Source organism: Misgurnus anguillicaudatus, chromosome 13 (assembly GCF_027580225.2).
Source record: "Misgurnus anguillicaudatus chromosome 13, ASM2758022v2, whole genome shotgun sequence".
Lineage (NCBI taxonomy): Eukaryota > Metazoa > Chordata > Actinopteri > Cypriniformes > Cobitidae > Misgurnus > Misgurnus anguillicaudatus.
The window spans coordinates 10,090,535-10,106,064 of NC_073349.2; the positions used below are offsets into that span (position 1 = coordinate 10,090,535).

At 37.2% G+C, this 15,530-nt stretch overlaps 1 protein-coding gene across 5 annotated transcripts in view; it reads right to left on the reverse strand.

Annotated features, from left to right (window-relative positions):
- Nucleotides 1–15,530, reverse strand: part of sulf2b (sulfatase 2b) — a 226,799-nt gene that overhangs the window by 3,607 nt on the left and 207,662 nt on the right. For 3 of the 5 annotated variants that reach the window (XM_055187941.2, XM_055187942.2, XM_055187943.2), the window contains 8 exons: nt 14,960–15,191; nt 14,464–14,695; nt 14,275–14,371; nt 12,426–12,520; nt 12,264–12,326; nt 12,011–12,180; nt 11,781–11,923; nt 11,573–11,696 (listed from right to left, as the gene is read on the reverse strand). In XM_055187941.2, the coding sequence (XP_055043916.2) occupies nt 11,573–11,696; nt 11,781–11,923; nt 12,011–12,180; nt 12,264–12,326; nt 12,426–12,520; nt 14,275–14,371; nt 14,464–14,695; nt 14,960–15,191 (1,156 nt within the window). Of the gene's footprint in view, nt 1–80; nt 135–8,198; nt 8,233–11,572; nt 11,697–11,780; nt 11,924–12,010; nt 12,181–12,263; nt 12,327–12,425; nt 12,521–14,274; nt 14,372–14,463; nt 14,696–14,959; nt 15,192–15,530 lie in introns of all 5 variants that reach the window. The other 2 variants (XM_055187945.2, XM_055187946.2) reach the window with 2 other exon arrangements.

Genomic DNA, 15,530 nt, shown 5'->3' on the forward strand with positions numbered 1-15,530 from the left:
AGATTGGTGAGTCAGACAAGGTAGTGGCTTGGTGGCATTGTATCCTATGGACGAAAAGCAGAATTATTATCCAAACTCACAGCGATTTGGAGACAGGCTTCCTCACTTTAGGCCATTTCCGGCGCTGAAACTGCCTAATGTGACAAGCAATGATAAGACAAACTGTTACCCCGCCCACAAACTGAAGCATGTGATAGAGACAGAGCCAATCAGAGCACTCAAAGGCTTTAACATACACACAACCCAAGGCTGGATACATGCAAGGCAAGAGAGACAAAACAAGAAAAACAAAGACTAGTACAATATATGAAGGAGAAGACATTGAGATTGACAAGGAAACAAACTGGAAGTTTACATGATTGCAGACAGACTCATGGTTTTGGACTTTCATGATCTTTGTACATTTCTGCTTAGGAAAAAGTATATATTTCATGTAATTAAAGGAATAGTTCACCTTATAATAAAACATTTGGCCATATTTTACTCACCCTTAAAGGAATAGTCTACTCATTTTCAAATATGTTATTACCTTAACTAAGAATTGTTGATACATCCCTCCACCATCCGTGTGCGCGCACGCAAGCGCCGGAGCGCGCTGCGACGCTTCGATAGCATTTAGCTTAGCCCCATTCATTCAATGCTACCATTTAGAGACAAAGTTACAAGTGACCAAACACATCAACGTTCCTCCCACCCAAGACGAGCAGCCACACGAGCAAGTTTGGTGATACAAAACAAAACGCAGCGCTTTTCTAAGTGGATTTAAAAGAGGAACTATATTTTATGGCGTAATAGCACTTTTGGGAGTACTTCGACTCGCCTGAAAAGTCCGCTCCCCTTCTCCCTCTCATAATGGGAGAGGGAGGGTGTTACTGCGGCGGGTCGGGGTACTCCCATGGGTGCTATTGCGCCGTGAAATATAGTTCCTCTTTTAAATCCGCTTAGAAAAGCGCTACGTTTTATTTTGTACCACCAAACTTGCTCGCACAACCACTCGTCTCAAACAGGAAAAACGCCGACGTGTCTGGCCACCTACAACTCCATCTCCAAATGGCAGCATTGAATGAATGGGGCTAAGCCAAATGCCATCGAAGCGTCGCATCGCGCCCCAGCGCCCACGTGCACACACACAGATGATAAAGGGATGCACCAACAATAGTCAAGGCAATAACATATTTTAATATTGAAAATGAGTAGACTATTCCTTCAAGCCACCCTAGATGTACATGACTTTCCTCCTTCAGCCAAACACAGTCAGAGTCATACCAAATAATATCTTGGCTCTTTATAATGACTTTGATTGCACACGATTTTTAAAGCTACAAAAAGTACTTTCGCCTGACCTCAACTTTATCGTGAACAGGCATACACCCATAGTTTATAAAGTTTTAAATATAAATGGTTTCTTACAAAAACATTTCTTCACTTCAGAAGATATTTAAAAGCCGTATGGATTAGTTTTCGATGGTTGGATGTGCTTTTTGTAGCTTTAGAAAATGGGGCACTATCTAATGCCATTATAAAGCTGAACAGATCCAGAATATTTTTAATATACAGTAACTGTGTTTGGCAGAAAGAAGAAAGTCAAACACACACAGGATAGCTTGAGCAAAAGTAAAAAATTTCCTTTAAGTGTTCTTTGTGGTTTGCCAATTCCTTAAAATTCATAGCATATGAATTAAACGACCAGCATATTTTGGGAGATGAATTTAATTTTGTTATTGGAATAAATACTGTGAGTCTCAGTAGACTACCAAAGGAATATTTAAACTTGCTTTTAAAACTAGTTTTTTATGTGTCATACTGAATTTAAAGATTCCAAAATTTGGGATAACCTGGAGTCTGTGCACTGCAAAAAATGACTTTATTACTTAGTATTTTTGTCCTGTTTTCAGTAGAAATATCCAAAAATTCCCAAATCAAGATGTATCCTCTTGATGAGCAAAATGACCCAAGAAAATAATACCAGCTTCCAGGCAAAAAATATACAATGTCAGTGAACCTGTGCCCAAAACAAGCAAAGAAAATCTGCCAATGGGGTGAGAAAATTTTACTTGAATTAAGTGTTTAAGAAAAACGAACTCTTATTTTACAATTTTTTTTCTCACCACATTGGCAGATAATTTTGCTTGTTTTAAGGACAATCCCACCCAAACTGTATATTATTTGTCCTAAAACCAGACCTATTTACCTAGGTCATTTTTCTCATCAAGAAAAAGCATCTTAATCTAAGAATTTTTAGATATTTCCACTGAAAACAAGACAAAAACACTAAGTGAGAAAGTAATTTTTTGCAGTGTGTTAGTCGGATCATCAGTTTTCTTTTCTCATTCGTGATCTTAAATGATCTGGGTTGAATAAGGCTCTAAAAACAGCACACATAAGATGCTTTCAATTGCCACAGATGAATATTTACATGAATTCCTTTTTTTTTAAAACAGTAGAAATTACTTTTACAATAATGCACTTATGATGGAAGTCCACGGGCAAAGCATTTCAGGGACAAAACGGACCGTTTATTATTATTACACATTACTTTCCACTATAATTAAACAAGTGATAATGTACAGTCTTGTGTAGTCTACTATTGTACAGTACAATGTATGTTATATGTGACTCTTGACCACAAAACCAGCCATAACTTTGTGAAATAGAGATTTATACATCATCTGGAAGTTGAAAAATAAGCCTCCCAGGTGAAAAATTAGTACACTTCCATAGTGCACTCAAAGTGCTCCATCTTCGCACACCAATTCCCCACTCAATATACTAAAAACTCTTATTTAGTACTTTGTAAGATGTGTACTTAAGTGTACTTATTTGTGCTATTTTGAGACACCATGAATATGAATGAAAATGTGCTAAAAATGTATTTAAAAAAATGTATTTAGTTAACACTTGTATTGAACCCAAACCCATCTTTCATATGTAGATGGGTTTAAGTTCACTACAAGTGGTACCTTAATAAACTGTTAGCACAATTTAGTAAAATTACTAAAGAAGAATGTTTAGTATATTGAGTACAAAATTAGTGTGTAAAAATAGAGCACTTTAAGTACACTATGGAAGTGTAGCATACTACTTTTTTTAAGTATGGTTTGTTAGGATAGGACAATATTTGGCAGGGATACAACTATTAAAAAATCTGGAATCTGAGGGTGTAAAAAAAATTAAATATTGAGAAGATCGCCTTTAAAGTTTTCCAATTGAAGTCAAAAATGATCTTTACCTAATGATTTTTGGCATAAAAGAAACATTGATAAATTTGACCCATACAATGAATTGTTGGCCATTGCTACAAATACATAGCCTACGTAATTTTTATTTCGCTTCAGTACTACGTCTGGGACTGCTCTGTAGAGTTTCGTTTTCTCCTGCAAAAATCTGCAGGACCAATCAGCGAACAGATGGGGGTGGCTAAGAACGATGACGTTGAGGTTGTGCGTCAGTTTGAGTTGTAGTGGCAGCGGAGAAAGACGTTAGAAAAGCTATTCGGTCCGTTGTTGCAAAACTGCCGAATATACAGAAGTTAAAGCGGGAGCAAGAACCAGGTTTGCTAAGTTTTGTTTATCTGATTATTCTGACTTGTTGTTTCCGGCCAGTTTCTGTGCATGATATACGTCACGACCACACGTTAGCGATTGGTTATGGCAGATTCAGAGTGACTCTGGGCAGATCCAATAGTTTTAAACTTCAACAGAGGACCCTCCTTAACAGAAGTAACGCTTTGCAATGGAGCGTGCCCAGACTCTCTGTACAAATGAAATGAATGTACGAGAGTCTGGTTGGACTAGGCCAGGGGTGGGCAACTCCTGGTCCTGAGGGCCAGTGTCCCTGCAGAGTCTAGCTCCAACCCCAATCAAACACAGCTGAAAAATCTAATTGAAGTCTTCAGGACTGTCTGGAAATGACATTCAGGTGTGTTCGACTAAGGTTGAAGCTAAACTCTGCAGGACTGTGGCCCTCGATGCCCACCCCTGGACTAGGCTAACAAATACACCCATGCTACTTAAAGGGACACTCCACTTTTTTTGAAAATAGGCTCATTTTCCAGCTCCCCTAGAGTGAAACATTTGATTTTTACCGCTCCGGAATCCAGTCAGCCGATCTCCGGGTCCGGCGGTACCACTTCCAGCACAGCCCAACACAATCCACCGAATCCGATTAGACCATTAGCATCACGCTAAAATAGTCTCCTTGGTAACTTTCAATGGCAGGGGACTATTTTCGGGCACTGCGTAATATCATTGCGCCTCCTGCATCCATGTCCTTGATTATTACGCCAGAATGAGAGTATAGTTCCTACCCATATTGGCCTAGAAAATCGCACCTTTTAATTTTCCGTCTGTTTTAATACACGATGTAACTACAGAAGAGTCAAGTTTTAAATAGGAAAAATATCAAAACTATTTGGTCATTTTTGGAGCGTGATGCTAATGGTCCAATCAGATTCAATGGACCATGCCAAGCCACGCCAATAGTGCCAGCGCCAGACCCGGAGACCGGCTGAATGGATTCCAAAACAGCAAAAATCCAATGTTTAACTCTAGGGGGCTGTTTACACTTGGTATTAAGATGTGTTTTCATTAGGGCCGGGACTTTAACGCGTTAATTAAGATTAATTAATTACACAAAAAATAACGCGTTAAACATTTTAACGCATTTTAATCGCACTTATTAATAGAGTCATTCGTAAATGCTGCAGACCCTGTTTTAGTTCGAGAACTCCGGGGTTGTGATGCAGTGTAAATAAAAGTAGACGGAACCTAAACGAACAGCTGATTTTAACGTGACAACGCATCAATTTCAAAGTAAAAATGATTTATTCTGGTAAATGGAGGTTTGCAACGGAGGTTTTGCCCAATAAACATCTACCAACAAACTACAGATTATTTTAACATGTATCCTAATGTCTGTTATATGTTAATGTTTGAGTATTGTTGGGTTTAAATATTGTTGTAATGTTGTTTTGTTTCAATTTAATTAGTTTATTACGAGTTTAATTTAAGTTTTGTTTGCTACTTTAAAACGAATTTCGTTTCAAATAATATGTCTCGTAATTATAAACAATGTTTTGTTGTTAGGTTTTGTGAATATAAATTAAAAAGAACATTAAAAGCAACACCGTGCATCTCATTGATGCATATGCTACCGAATGCCAAAACATGCAGTGAGTAGCCTATATCACTTACTTTTCAAAAAATCAGCCTGGCAGTGCCCAGAAGTTAAATTTAGAGCATACTGTAGCAGCACGTTTGATTCGCGGTGTGCTTAAGACTTTTAAAAATCAACTTCATATTAATTTTAATAGGCTACTTTGACGGAGGACACGCACAGAGAACAGCGACGGCAGGTAAAGGAAAAAAGTTAAACGAATAGAGTCAGTTTGTAAGAACATTTTTAAATTGACTATAAGATCATCAATATGAACTCTGAACAATGAACTATTGTAAACATAACAGCAAGAAAAGCTGAAGAGGAACTCGCAACATTAAAGCAATAAGCATTTGTGTATGCTAAAGCTATATATCACCTCTTATTTTTTTTTTATTTAGTTAAGTTTCAATGGTAACACTAAAGGCGCGTACATTATGCAGCGCTTTTCACATCCGAATCCCACTTAAGAAACCTATAAACGATGTGCAACTTAAAAAATATATTATGCACATTTTTATATATTTTAATTTTAATATAGGCTATATAGTATATATTATGTTTTGTTGTTTTTATACGTGAGGTGGGGCATCCGCGCACATAGGTACCAGAACACAGACAGTCAAAACCTGAGAAGTCCCGAACCCTGCAATATTAAACAAACTACTTTAAGAAATGCGGGCCAGGAAGCGGGTCGGGTATAATATATATTTTTTTTTTCTTTGCGGTCCGAGTTGCGGGCGGGTTGTTTATACATTGACCCGCGCATCACTGGTAAGCGTCGATAAGAGCATGGTGTGTAAGATATGCAACAAGGAATTCACATATCACCGCAGCACATCGAGCCTCAAGTATAATCTCAATGCAAAACATACAGCAGTGGACATTAACCCGACTCCGGGTACAACGACTTGGTTGAACAAAAATAAACAATATTTTGTTAAGCTTATGTATTCAGTCATTATTCATAAAAATCCATGTAAAAATACTTCTTAATGTTCTCAGGTCAAATATTTATATGAGATTACAATGCGATTAATTTAGATTAATTAATTACAAAGCCTCTAATTAATTAGATTAATTTTTTTAATCGAGTCCCGGCCCTAGTTTTCATCGATCGGATCACAAGTGGACGAGAGAGACACATTACGTTTACACCTGGTATTTAAATCCGTCTCTTTTGTCCACTTTCGACCGCTTCTGTGCTGAATACTATGAGGGGGTGGTCTGTGAGACGGGGGGCGAGTCTCTCTGCTGTCATTCAAACCCGAGCGGGAGTAATTATGAGTTTATATGGACGCAAACTAAGGGGCTGTCCACACGGAGACGCGTATCACTGCATACGTATAAATTTGTTATCGTATTGGCGTTTCATCCACACGGATCCGCCGTTTTGGGAGACTGAATCCGCTATTTTTTGAAAGCGGGTCCTAAAGTGGATAAATCTGAAACCGACACCCTTGCGGTTTCGTCTGTACAGCCAATCCGTATATTTTGTGAAGAGAAAACGTCATCACATCACGTGTCGGAAGCGTTACACGTAACAGCAACAAAAATAACGGCGGACTACGTGATTGTGTTCGTGCTACAGAAGCTACTAAAGCCTACTAGCTTTATTACAGCAAAATCTATTGCTTCTATGCAATTGTGGTGACCAATAAGCGATAATGGACAACACCATACGTTGGTTATGCGCATGCTCAAAGTCGTCTTCTCCGTGTATAGTGTATATCTGTGGCAGAATTACAGCGACCCATACTGGTCCGGCATATATACTACACCGCTTTCAGTCGGTTTCGGTGGTTTCGTGTTTACGGATTATTTTTTTAGAGCAAGGAAAAAAAATGATCGGATAGGGAATGCAGCGGCTTCGTGTGGATATAGCCTAATATTATGTCGGAGTGCACTGCTTGTTTAGCAAGTAAACATGCTGCACAGTGTTATGTACATGAGAATGTAATATCTATCTTTGAATTTTCAGCACAATAGATGAAATATGATAGCGCAACTTTAACAATCTTTCAAAACTAAACTACTGAGAACAGACGCATAGTTTTATCAATGAAAAGCTAAAAATAGCGCTGTTCACCGAATGTTCACGCCAGAAGTCAAAAAAGACGTAAAACTTGTGTTTAATACCTCAGATTAGATAAATGGGCGGAGAGAAGGCGGTCGCGTGTGGCTGTTCGAACGCATTCAACCACATGTGCGTTCCGCAACTCCAAAGCGATCCGATCGAAAGTGGTTTCGACCACCTCTGGATGTGGTTGAAAGTGGTCGAAAGTGGACGAGCTCAAAACGTTTTGAACACCGTTTACACCTGGCATTAACGTCGTCCACTTGTGATCCGATCGATGAAAACACATGTTAATGCCAAGTGTAAACAGCCTCTAGGGGAGCTTAAATCTGTTTTTGCGGTCCAGGGTCACATATAGTAGACTACGCAATAGATGATACAATATTAGATAACACGATAAAATCACTTTTATGTAAATATTAGATTCAGTAAATTAAGTAAGTTAAAGTTTATCCACATCAAACAATAGCCCCACTGGTGTAAGGATGATCCATATAACTAGTTATAACTAACTAAAAAAAACATTTGTTAAGAATTGATTTGCTTAAACAAAAGAAAGAGCTACACATTTCTGACTTTAAACTCTCTAGTGTCCTTGCTCCATAGACTTCCACCGTAAGTTCATTTCATCATTACATTTTTTTCAAACAGGGATGTTTTCTTTTAGTCGGGGATGATGCCTTTAACCCAGAACATTCCTTAAACACCTGACCTCAGATCAGGTATCTTTGTTAAAATTTTCCTCCTTGACAACAACGTCTTCTCCTTCATTCATTCACTGTTGAGGAAATCCCCCTGTTGTCTTTACTGTAGGTGTGTGATGTGTATCAGACTATTTTAACATTCAAGTTTAAGCTCCAATCTATCTACAACAGAACGGCAAAGGTGGATTAGTATCTGCATTCCCAGTAACCTTTAACAGTAGCCTTCTAGTCTAAACGGGGTTAAATTTATTTGGCAGTGATACCTGTATTCATCAAAGCTGCTTCTCTCTTTACCTCCTGAAGAAGAGACAATATCATTAGTTAGAGACAATGTGATGTACAACCCCATTTATATCGCAGATATTTATGAAAACACCACTGTAAGTTCATCTATCCGAAGGTCAAAGGGGTCATAAATGCCAAACTCATCCATATTCTTATGAATGCAGTTTTATGAGTCAGATTAACTGATCTTAAATCAATGATCCTGATGACTGTATACTGCAGATGCTGGATGTATATTAATAGTCATATTAAATTGATACAGTACTGACTTTCACTGGTTGGCTCTTATTCACAGTTAAAGATCTCAATCACTTTTACTGTTTGTTATAGGCTCAGTTAAGTCATAGCCACAAACCATTGCTGCGTCTGAAATCGCCAAAACAGGCAAAAATCAGTAGTCCAGGCGAGTAGTAGTATGTCTGAATTGATAATATTAAAAAAAAACGGTAGGCAAAAAGTACCAGGATGACCTCCTACTGTAATTCACTTGTTGAAAGTTTTAAACAATGTAAATTGTTAGGACAACCTCGTAATTTGGTTGTAAAAGATGCTTAATTAGTAGTATTTTAAATGTTTGCGCTGTTATTAGGAAGTATGTCACGTGATGTGTCAACATGGTGGATGTAGTATGTCTAAATTTTATTATACTTTCCATATTCATACTATGTAGAACATACGATAAGTAGGTACTTCATCTAATTCAGTACATAAGGTGCGTTCACACCATATTGTATCATAATTACAAGATTTTATTGTGTAAAAACACCTCATGTCCTTGAAGAGCTCGTAATTACAGCTTAAGCTAGAAGTATGGTTCAGTTTTTCCACATAAATAAGGGCCGCATACAGTGCGGGTGATGCAAATTTTGTCATCAGAATACTACCTGTGCACTGTACATACATGTCTGTCTACATGTTCGAGTCAAATAAACTATGCTTTGCAAAGCTGTGCATTCGACCGGCATGGACTGTACGTTCGCATACACATAAAAAACAAACTATGCAGGTTTTATAGACTGGGAGTTTTCTGAGAGCTATGACTTGTAGCACATGACTTTGTGTATTGTTATTGTTAACTGACGCGCTTTCTGTGTAATGCAATATTTAGGACAAGCATTAATTTAATGTCAGTCTGAGTCGAGCTTTGAGTTGAGCTTCACGTTAATTATGTAAAAATACACACACATGCATGTATAATTAAGAAAAAAAATCTATTTATATAATAAATATTTTTATTTATATAAAATATAAATTAAATTAAATGTATATACACATGCAAATATTTCTTAAATATATACATGCATGTGTGTGTATTTATACATAATTATTAGACACAGTACACCCACATATGTAAACAAAACTTTTATTTTGCAAACAATTATTAGTCGTGGCTAATTGTTAGGCAGCCCTACCACTATCTTTTAACTCATTCGCCGCCAGCCTTTTTCTGAAAAGTTGCCCGCCAGCATTTTTTGTGATTTTCACAAAAGTTTCACTAAATGCATTCCAGGAAAACATTCTTCTAAAAATATATAAACATACAAATATATCAAATGAAAGAACAGACCCTCTGCTTTCAAACAAACAATAAACAAACCAACAAACGGGAAAAAAACGTTTCATCCTATCTATATTTTTTCTCTGCTTATAAACTCTTAAATATGAGTTTTTTTCTTTAAAAATATTTTTTTAGCAAAAAGCTGAAATAATTTTATTTTTGTGAATTTTGTTAAGATCAGATTCAGAATGATTATCAAAACATACACAAATTGTATACATACAAAACAATTTAAAATTGGTAAAAAAATGCTTCAGTTTTTTATAAACTGGGTAAGTGCGGTATTACAGATTTTTTAAAAACCTCATCAGGAACACTTTTTTATGCAAATGTTTTCTCTTAATTGACGAGATAACTCGTCAATGGCGGGGAAAGAGTTAATGCAAAGTTCAATGTGCTCTTAAAATCATATTAAATTCATATTCATATTATATTCATAAAATCATATTAAAGGAATATTCAATTTTCTTAAAAAAAAAATCCAGACAATCTACTCACCACCATGTCATCCAAAATGTTGATGTCTTTCTTTGTTCAGTCGGGAAGAGGTTGTGTTTTTTGAGGAAGACATTGCAGGATTTTTCTCATTTTAATTGGCTTTAATAGACACCAACAATTAACACTTAACTCAACACGCAACAGTTCCCTTCAACGGAGTTTCAAAGGACTACAAACAATCCCAAACGAGGCACAAGTGTCTTATCTAGCAAAACAATTGTCATTTTTGACAAAAAAAAAACAAATATACACTTTTAAAGCACAACTTCTCATCTAGATCTGGTCGTGATGCGCCAGGTGACCCCACGCAATACGTCATGACGTCAAGAGGTCACAGAAGACGAAACGCGAAACTCCGCCCCAGTGTTTACAAATGTGGTGAAAGAGGACCGTTCCTACGTTGTTGTATGTCAACTGATACTAATTAATGTCTTTGTGTCAGTTTATTGTTTACAATGGTCCGCAAATGTGCGTTTTATATATGTAACACGTGACCTCCTACGTCACTACGCATTTACGTTAGGTCGCGCTGGACCGGATCTAGACGAAAAGTTGTGGTTCAAGAGCATATTTCCCATTTTTCTTGTCAAAAATGACAATCGTTTCGCTAGATAAGACCCTTATGCCTCGTTTGGGATTGTTTACAGTCCTTTGAAACTCCGCCGAAAAAAACTGTTACGTGTTGAGCCAAGTGCCAACCGTTGGTGTCCGCCAAAGTCCACCAAAATGAGAAAAATCCTGCAATGTCCTCCCCAAAAAACACAACTTCTTCTGGACTGAACAAAGAAAGACATCAACATTTTGGGTGACATGGTGGTGAGTAAATTATCTGGATTTTTCTTTTAAGAAAATGGAATATTCCTTTAAGTCTGCGTATGACATTTAAAAAAATTAAAATAAAGATTTATCAATAGTGGGTGGAAGGTGTCATCAACACATTGACAAGTTTCATCAACACACACTGTCCTCAAGGTCATTAAAATCAATGAGTAAATAAATGAATGCTCCTCTTTATCATTAAAATCATCCCCAGAAATGAGATTTCTGAGAATATGGACTACATGTCAGATACATCGAAGGACATTTTAACATCAAAATCACCACCACCATTCAGTAGATCATTTCTGTTTGCATAAAAAAACAACAAGAGAAAGCAAGGCAGCGCCAGGGGGTCAGGTGAGGATGAAGATGATGAAGATGTAATATTCACATGTCACCTTTCAGTCCCATCAGAGGGAAGTGTGTGTAAGACTGATAGTATGCTGTAGCGTGTGTGATGTACAGTATGTAACTCACCGATCTCTAGGCTACGTGTGCGGGGGTTACACTGCTTGTGTCCCTTACAGCCTCTGAGCTCCATGAGCTCAACGTGCAGTTGATTCAGAACAAAGCGATCCAGTGTGTTTACTGCGTTTATCAACTACACACAGACAGAGAGAGAGAGATTAACCATAACACATATACATTTTATCACGTAAATAAAGATGTTATCATGACCGCTAACCTGATATGGATCTGTGTTGATGTCAAAGTATTCCAGAAATCCAGTGGCAAATTCACAGAACAGGAAGTTGTGCGTCTCATTAAGGGTCCTCATGCACCAGTAGGTGTTGTTATTGGCACTGGTGCATGCACAAAACGGCCCCAATGTCCACAAAGACACAATCAGCAGTTATCCGGTTGATCCGGCACAGACTCACCGATAATGTTTGTGTGTCCGTGTTCAAGTCTCACATGTCCAGAAAGGAGCGGTCTGCCAGTGCTGGTTGTCGTGTGTGAAGCAGGTTAGTCCAGGCATGCTGCAGGTGTCATTGTTACGCAGACGTTTCAGGAGCTTTCTTAGTTTCTTTCTGCGCTTTTGCTCCATCAATACCCAGGCCTTCTTATCCTTCTCCTGTCCTTTCCTAAAGAAGGAGAGAGAAAAAATACTAAACTACATAAGCTTGTATGCACACACAAAAACTGATGCATTCAGAAAGAAACTCACCTGAATGGATGGACACTTCCTGTTTTGTATTTTCTTAGCTTACTCTTGTACTTGGATTTGTAACTAATTGAAGTAAAGCAATATGAATTGATATCAACATTGATCAATCAGTAAATCTAGATTAAACTGGATGCATTCGCGCATGAGAGATGTCAGTCTCACATGTATTTGCTGCAGTCACAGTCCTCTGGTCGTTCCTTTTTCAGGTGACCTCTGACCTCGCGCAGATTCTTAATCTTCGTCTGAAGTGTTTCAATCTGCATAAAAGGAGACATTGTATATTATGACACAATGGAGGGTATCTGAATAGACTGATAGTTCACCTAAAAAAGAAAATTCTGTCATTACTTAAAACTTTATTACTTCCAGAACACAAAGAAAGATTTGAAGTGGGTCTCATTCACTAAGCATGCGTACGCACAAATTTGTGCTTGAGATGTGCATACGGATGTTTTCACGAACAAATCGTGATTCTACAAAAACTTTCGTATAAAATGTATTCTAAATATTCGCAAATATTCAAGAAAACCTAAAACCACTTGTATGCAATAATCGTGTACACTATAATCAAATACTAGGCTATAATTATAATGTTTATAATAATGTTGATATATAAAATTTACATGATTATATTTGACAAATCTTCATGCTTTCCTTCCTCACTTTTTAAATCTCTATTTGAAAGCGTCTGCTTAATGTCTAACGTAAATGTAATGAGAAGTCCAAACGTCAATCACTTGATCTTCTCTCTGTTTAATTTTAGATACAGATGCGGGTGATTCTCGCGAAATTAGATTTATGAGGTGTCATGAAACATTTTGATAAAAAAGTAAGAGTATCAAAATAAGAAGCATACAGTTACAAACATCTCTTCATGTACTATTTTGCACATGACTTCAAATGGCATTATACAAACCAATTTTGTTTTTTTCCCACATTTAAATGGAAATTTTTCATTACCGCAACGTGTCCATGACTGGATTTTGGTTCTTTGACATAGAAATATTTATAATTAAAAATCTAAAAAATAAAAAGCTTAAGTTATACTATAAACATGAACACTAAAGAAACATGTGGTATTTGATGATCATTGGTCAATGTAGAGAATAATAAGTAATATAAATGTGTCCAAGAAAAATTTTCTCATCCTCCGCAACAATTTTCAATCATTGTTTAAGCCCTCAAGGAACTAACATTTAAAAAAAAATTGTTGGAAGGGACATAATTGACTGTGACACTCAAGATGGCTACCAGGTAAGCAGTTCTTATTTTTTTTCTCTCCAGATAAAAGTAAAAATGTTTAAATTTTAAAACTTTTTAGTTCTCATTACCGAAACATGAGTTTGTAAATGCATATATTTAATGTAATATCATGTTGCGGTAATGATCATTTTTGATAATGATAATCTAAAAAAAAAACGTAAATAATTCTATAGGAAATATTTTTTAAATCCTCTAAAAATAATGGTTATAGTAAGTCCAGAACTTAATCTTATGTGCATGCAAAAAATTGCCTTTAATGGCTTTTAAAAAAAATCTGATGCTGGAAACCTTTTAAGTCTTAATTTCTGGATTCTGAGAATCACCCATGCGTGTCTTTGTCATATTAATTAAATGTTATATTTGTTAACGCAACCAAATCTTATTTAATGTTACTCCGGGCGGTGGAAATCACTGGCTTCCTCCAGCGACAGCAAAAATGTATGCACGTACGCATGTGTTGTGAATTAGTCAGAAAGTTTTCGTGAGAAGTTCAAATGTGAGAATACGAAAAACATACGCAATTATTAGTGAATGAGACCCACTGACTCTAAATCTCCAAAATTTCTCTGCACACCTCTGTGTATATGGCAAGCAACCAGATATGTTGTTGCTTTTAAATTATTGTACTAAATTTAATTGTGCGATACTTGTGCAGCTTTTCCTTAACCTGAAAAGGTCACACTGTGATGTATCGATCATCTAACATTTATAGGTAAACTATCTCTTTAAAAATATGCATATTTCATACTTCATGGTCAATATGGAGCTTGTGATCCTTCCACGCTTGCAGAGACTTGTACAGACCAACGTCACACTTTACTGTATCATTGGCCAAAATTGAACACCTGTAAGACACAAGCTGAGATTTACACACCTGTGACAAATGCACACACACATACGTGCACACACGACACACACACACACACACAATCATCACCTGTGTGTGACTTTAACAGATGAAGACACATCCAGGCTGTTGGTGGTCTGGGCGATCGCATTGGGTCCCATGCCACTAAACTCGCCCTCATCCGCTGTGTTCTGTCTGATGCTGTGGTTTCTGGGGCCCGAGGGTCTGTATTCACCATCCAGGTCCACGGCATACAGGTCTCCCCCCATTGAGAGCGCACGAGCATAGCGATTCCTAGAGTAGCTCTTTAACGCTTTCAGTTCTGTCAATCACATGTGAACAGTGCGTGTTTCATTATTTTTCCACCAGGTGGCAGTAGAGGCACACAGAATCATTTTGGAGACGACATGGACATTAGTTTGGAGATGAAATGACACTAACTGTATATAAGTATATACTGTTTTTTTAGTGGAAAGTCTATACATTAGACTTTCTATACATAACCTAAATTTTAGCTTTTCTTCATTCATTTTTTTTTCTTATGCATAAGAATATTTGTTGTGCATGCTCCTAAATGCGTACTCACTCTTTTTGGAGAGAAGTTTGTTTTTTGAGTATGTGCTCAGTCTGTAGGTTTTGGGTTCACAGTCACAGTCTTGAGGGTCAGAGTTCACACCAACATCAGCATTCATACTCTGCAGGTATAGTTGTGATTTTATGTTGGATACAGGTGGCTTCTTCACAGACGACAGACTGGCCATGCCTTTGCATTTAGACAATCTTAACTTCCCCGTAGCATCTTCCACACACTGCCACTTCTGGAGAGAGAGAGAGAGAGAGAGAGAGAGAGAGAGAGAGAGAGAGAGAGAGAGAGAGAGAGAGAGACATTGTCACATTGGTTGACCGCATACGTCACCGAGGGTCTCACATTTCAGTTAAATTCATTATAAAATTATGATTTATCTCTCTTAAGACATACAAACATTGTAGTTTTATTCTTATGTTGAAATTTAACGCTTGCTTTTTTTAAAAAACTTTGACGACGTATGCGGTCGGCCAACACGACTTCCAGAGGACGCACACGAAATCCTGTCCAGGACGCGTTCGGCGAAAATGGCACGTGTGGCCACCCAAGTTGAAAGTGTAATTTTAAATAC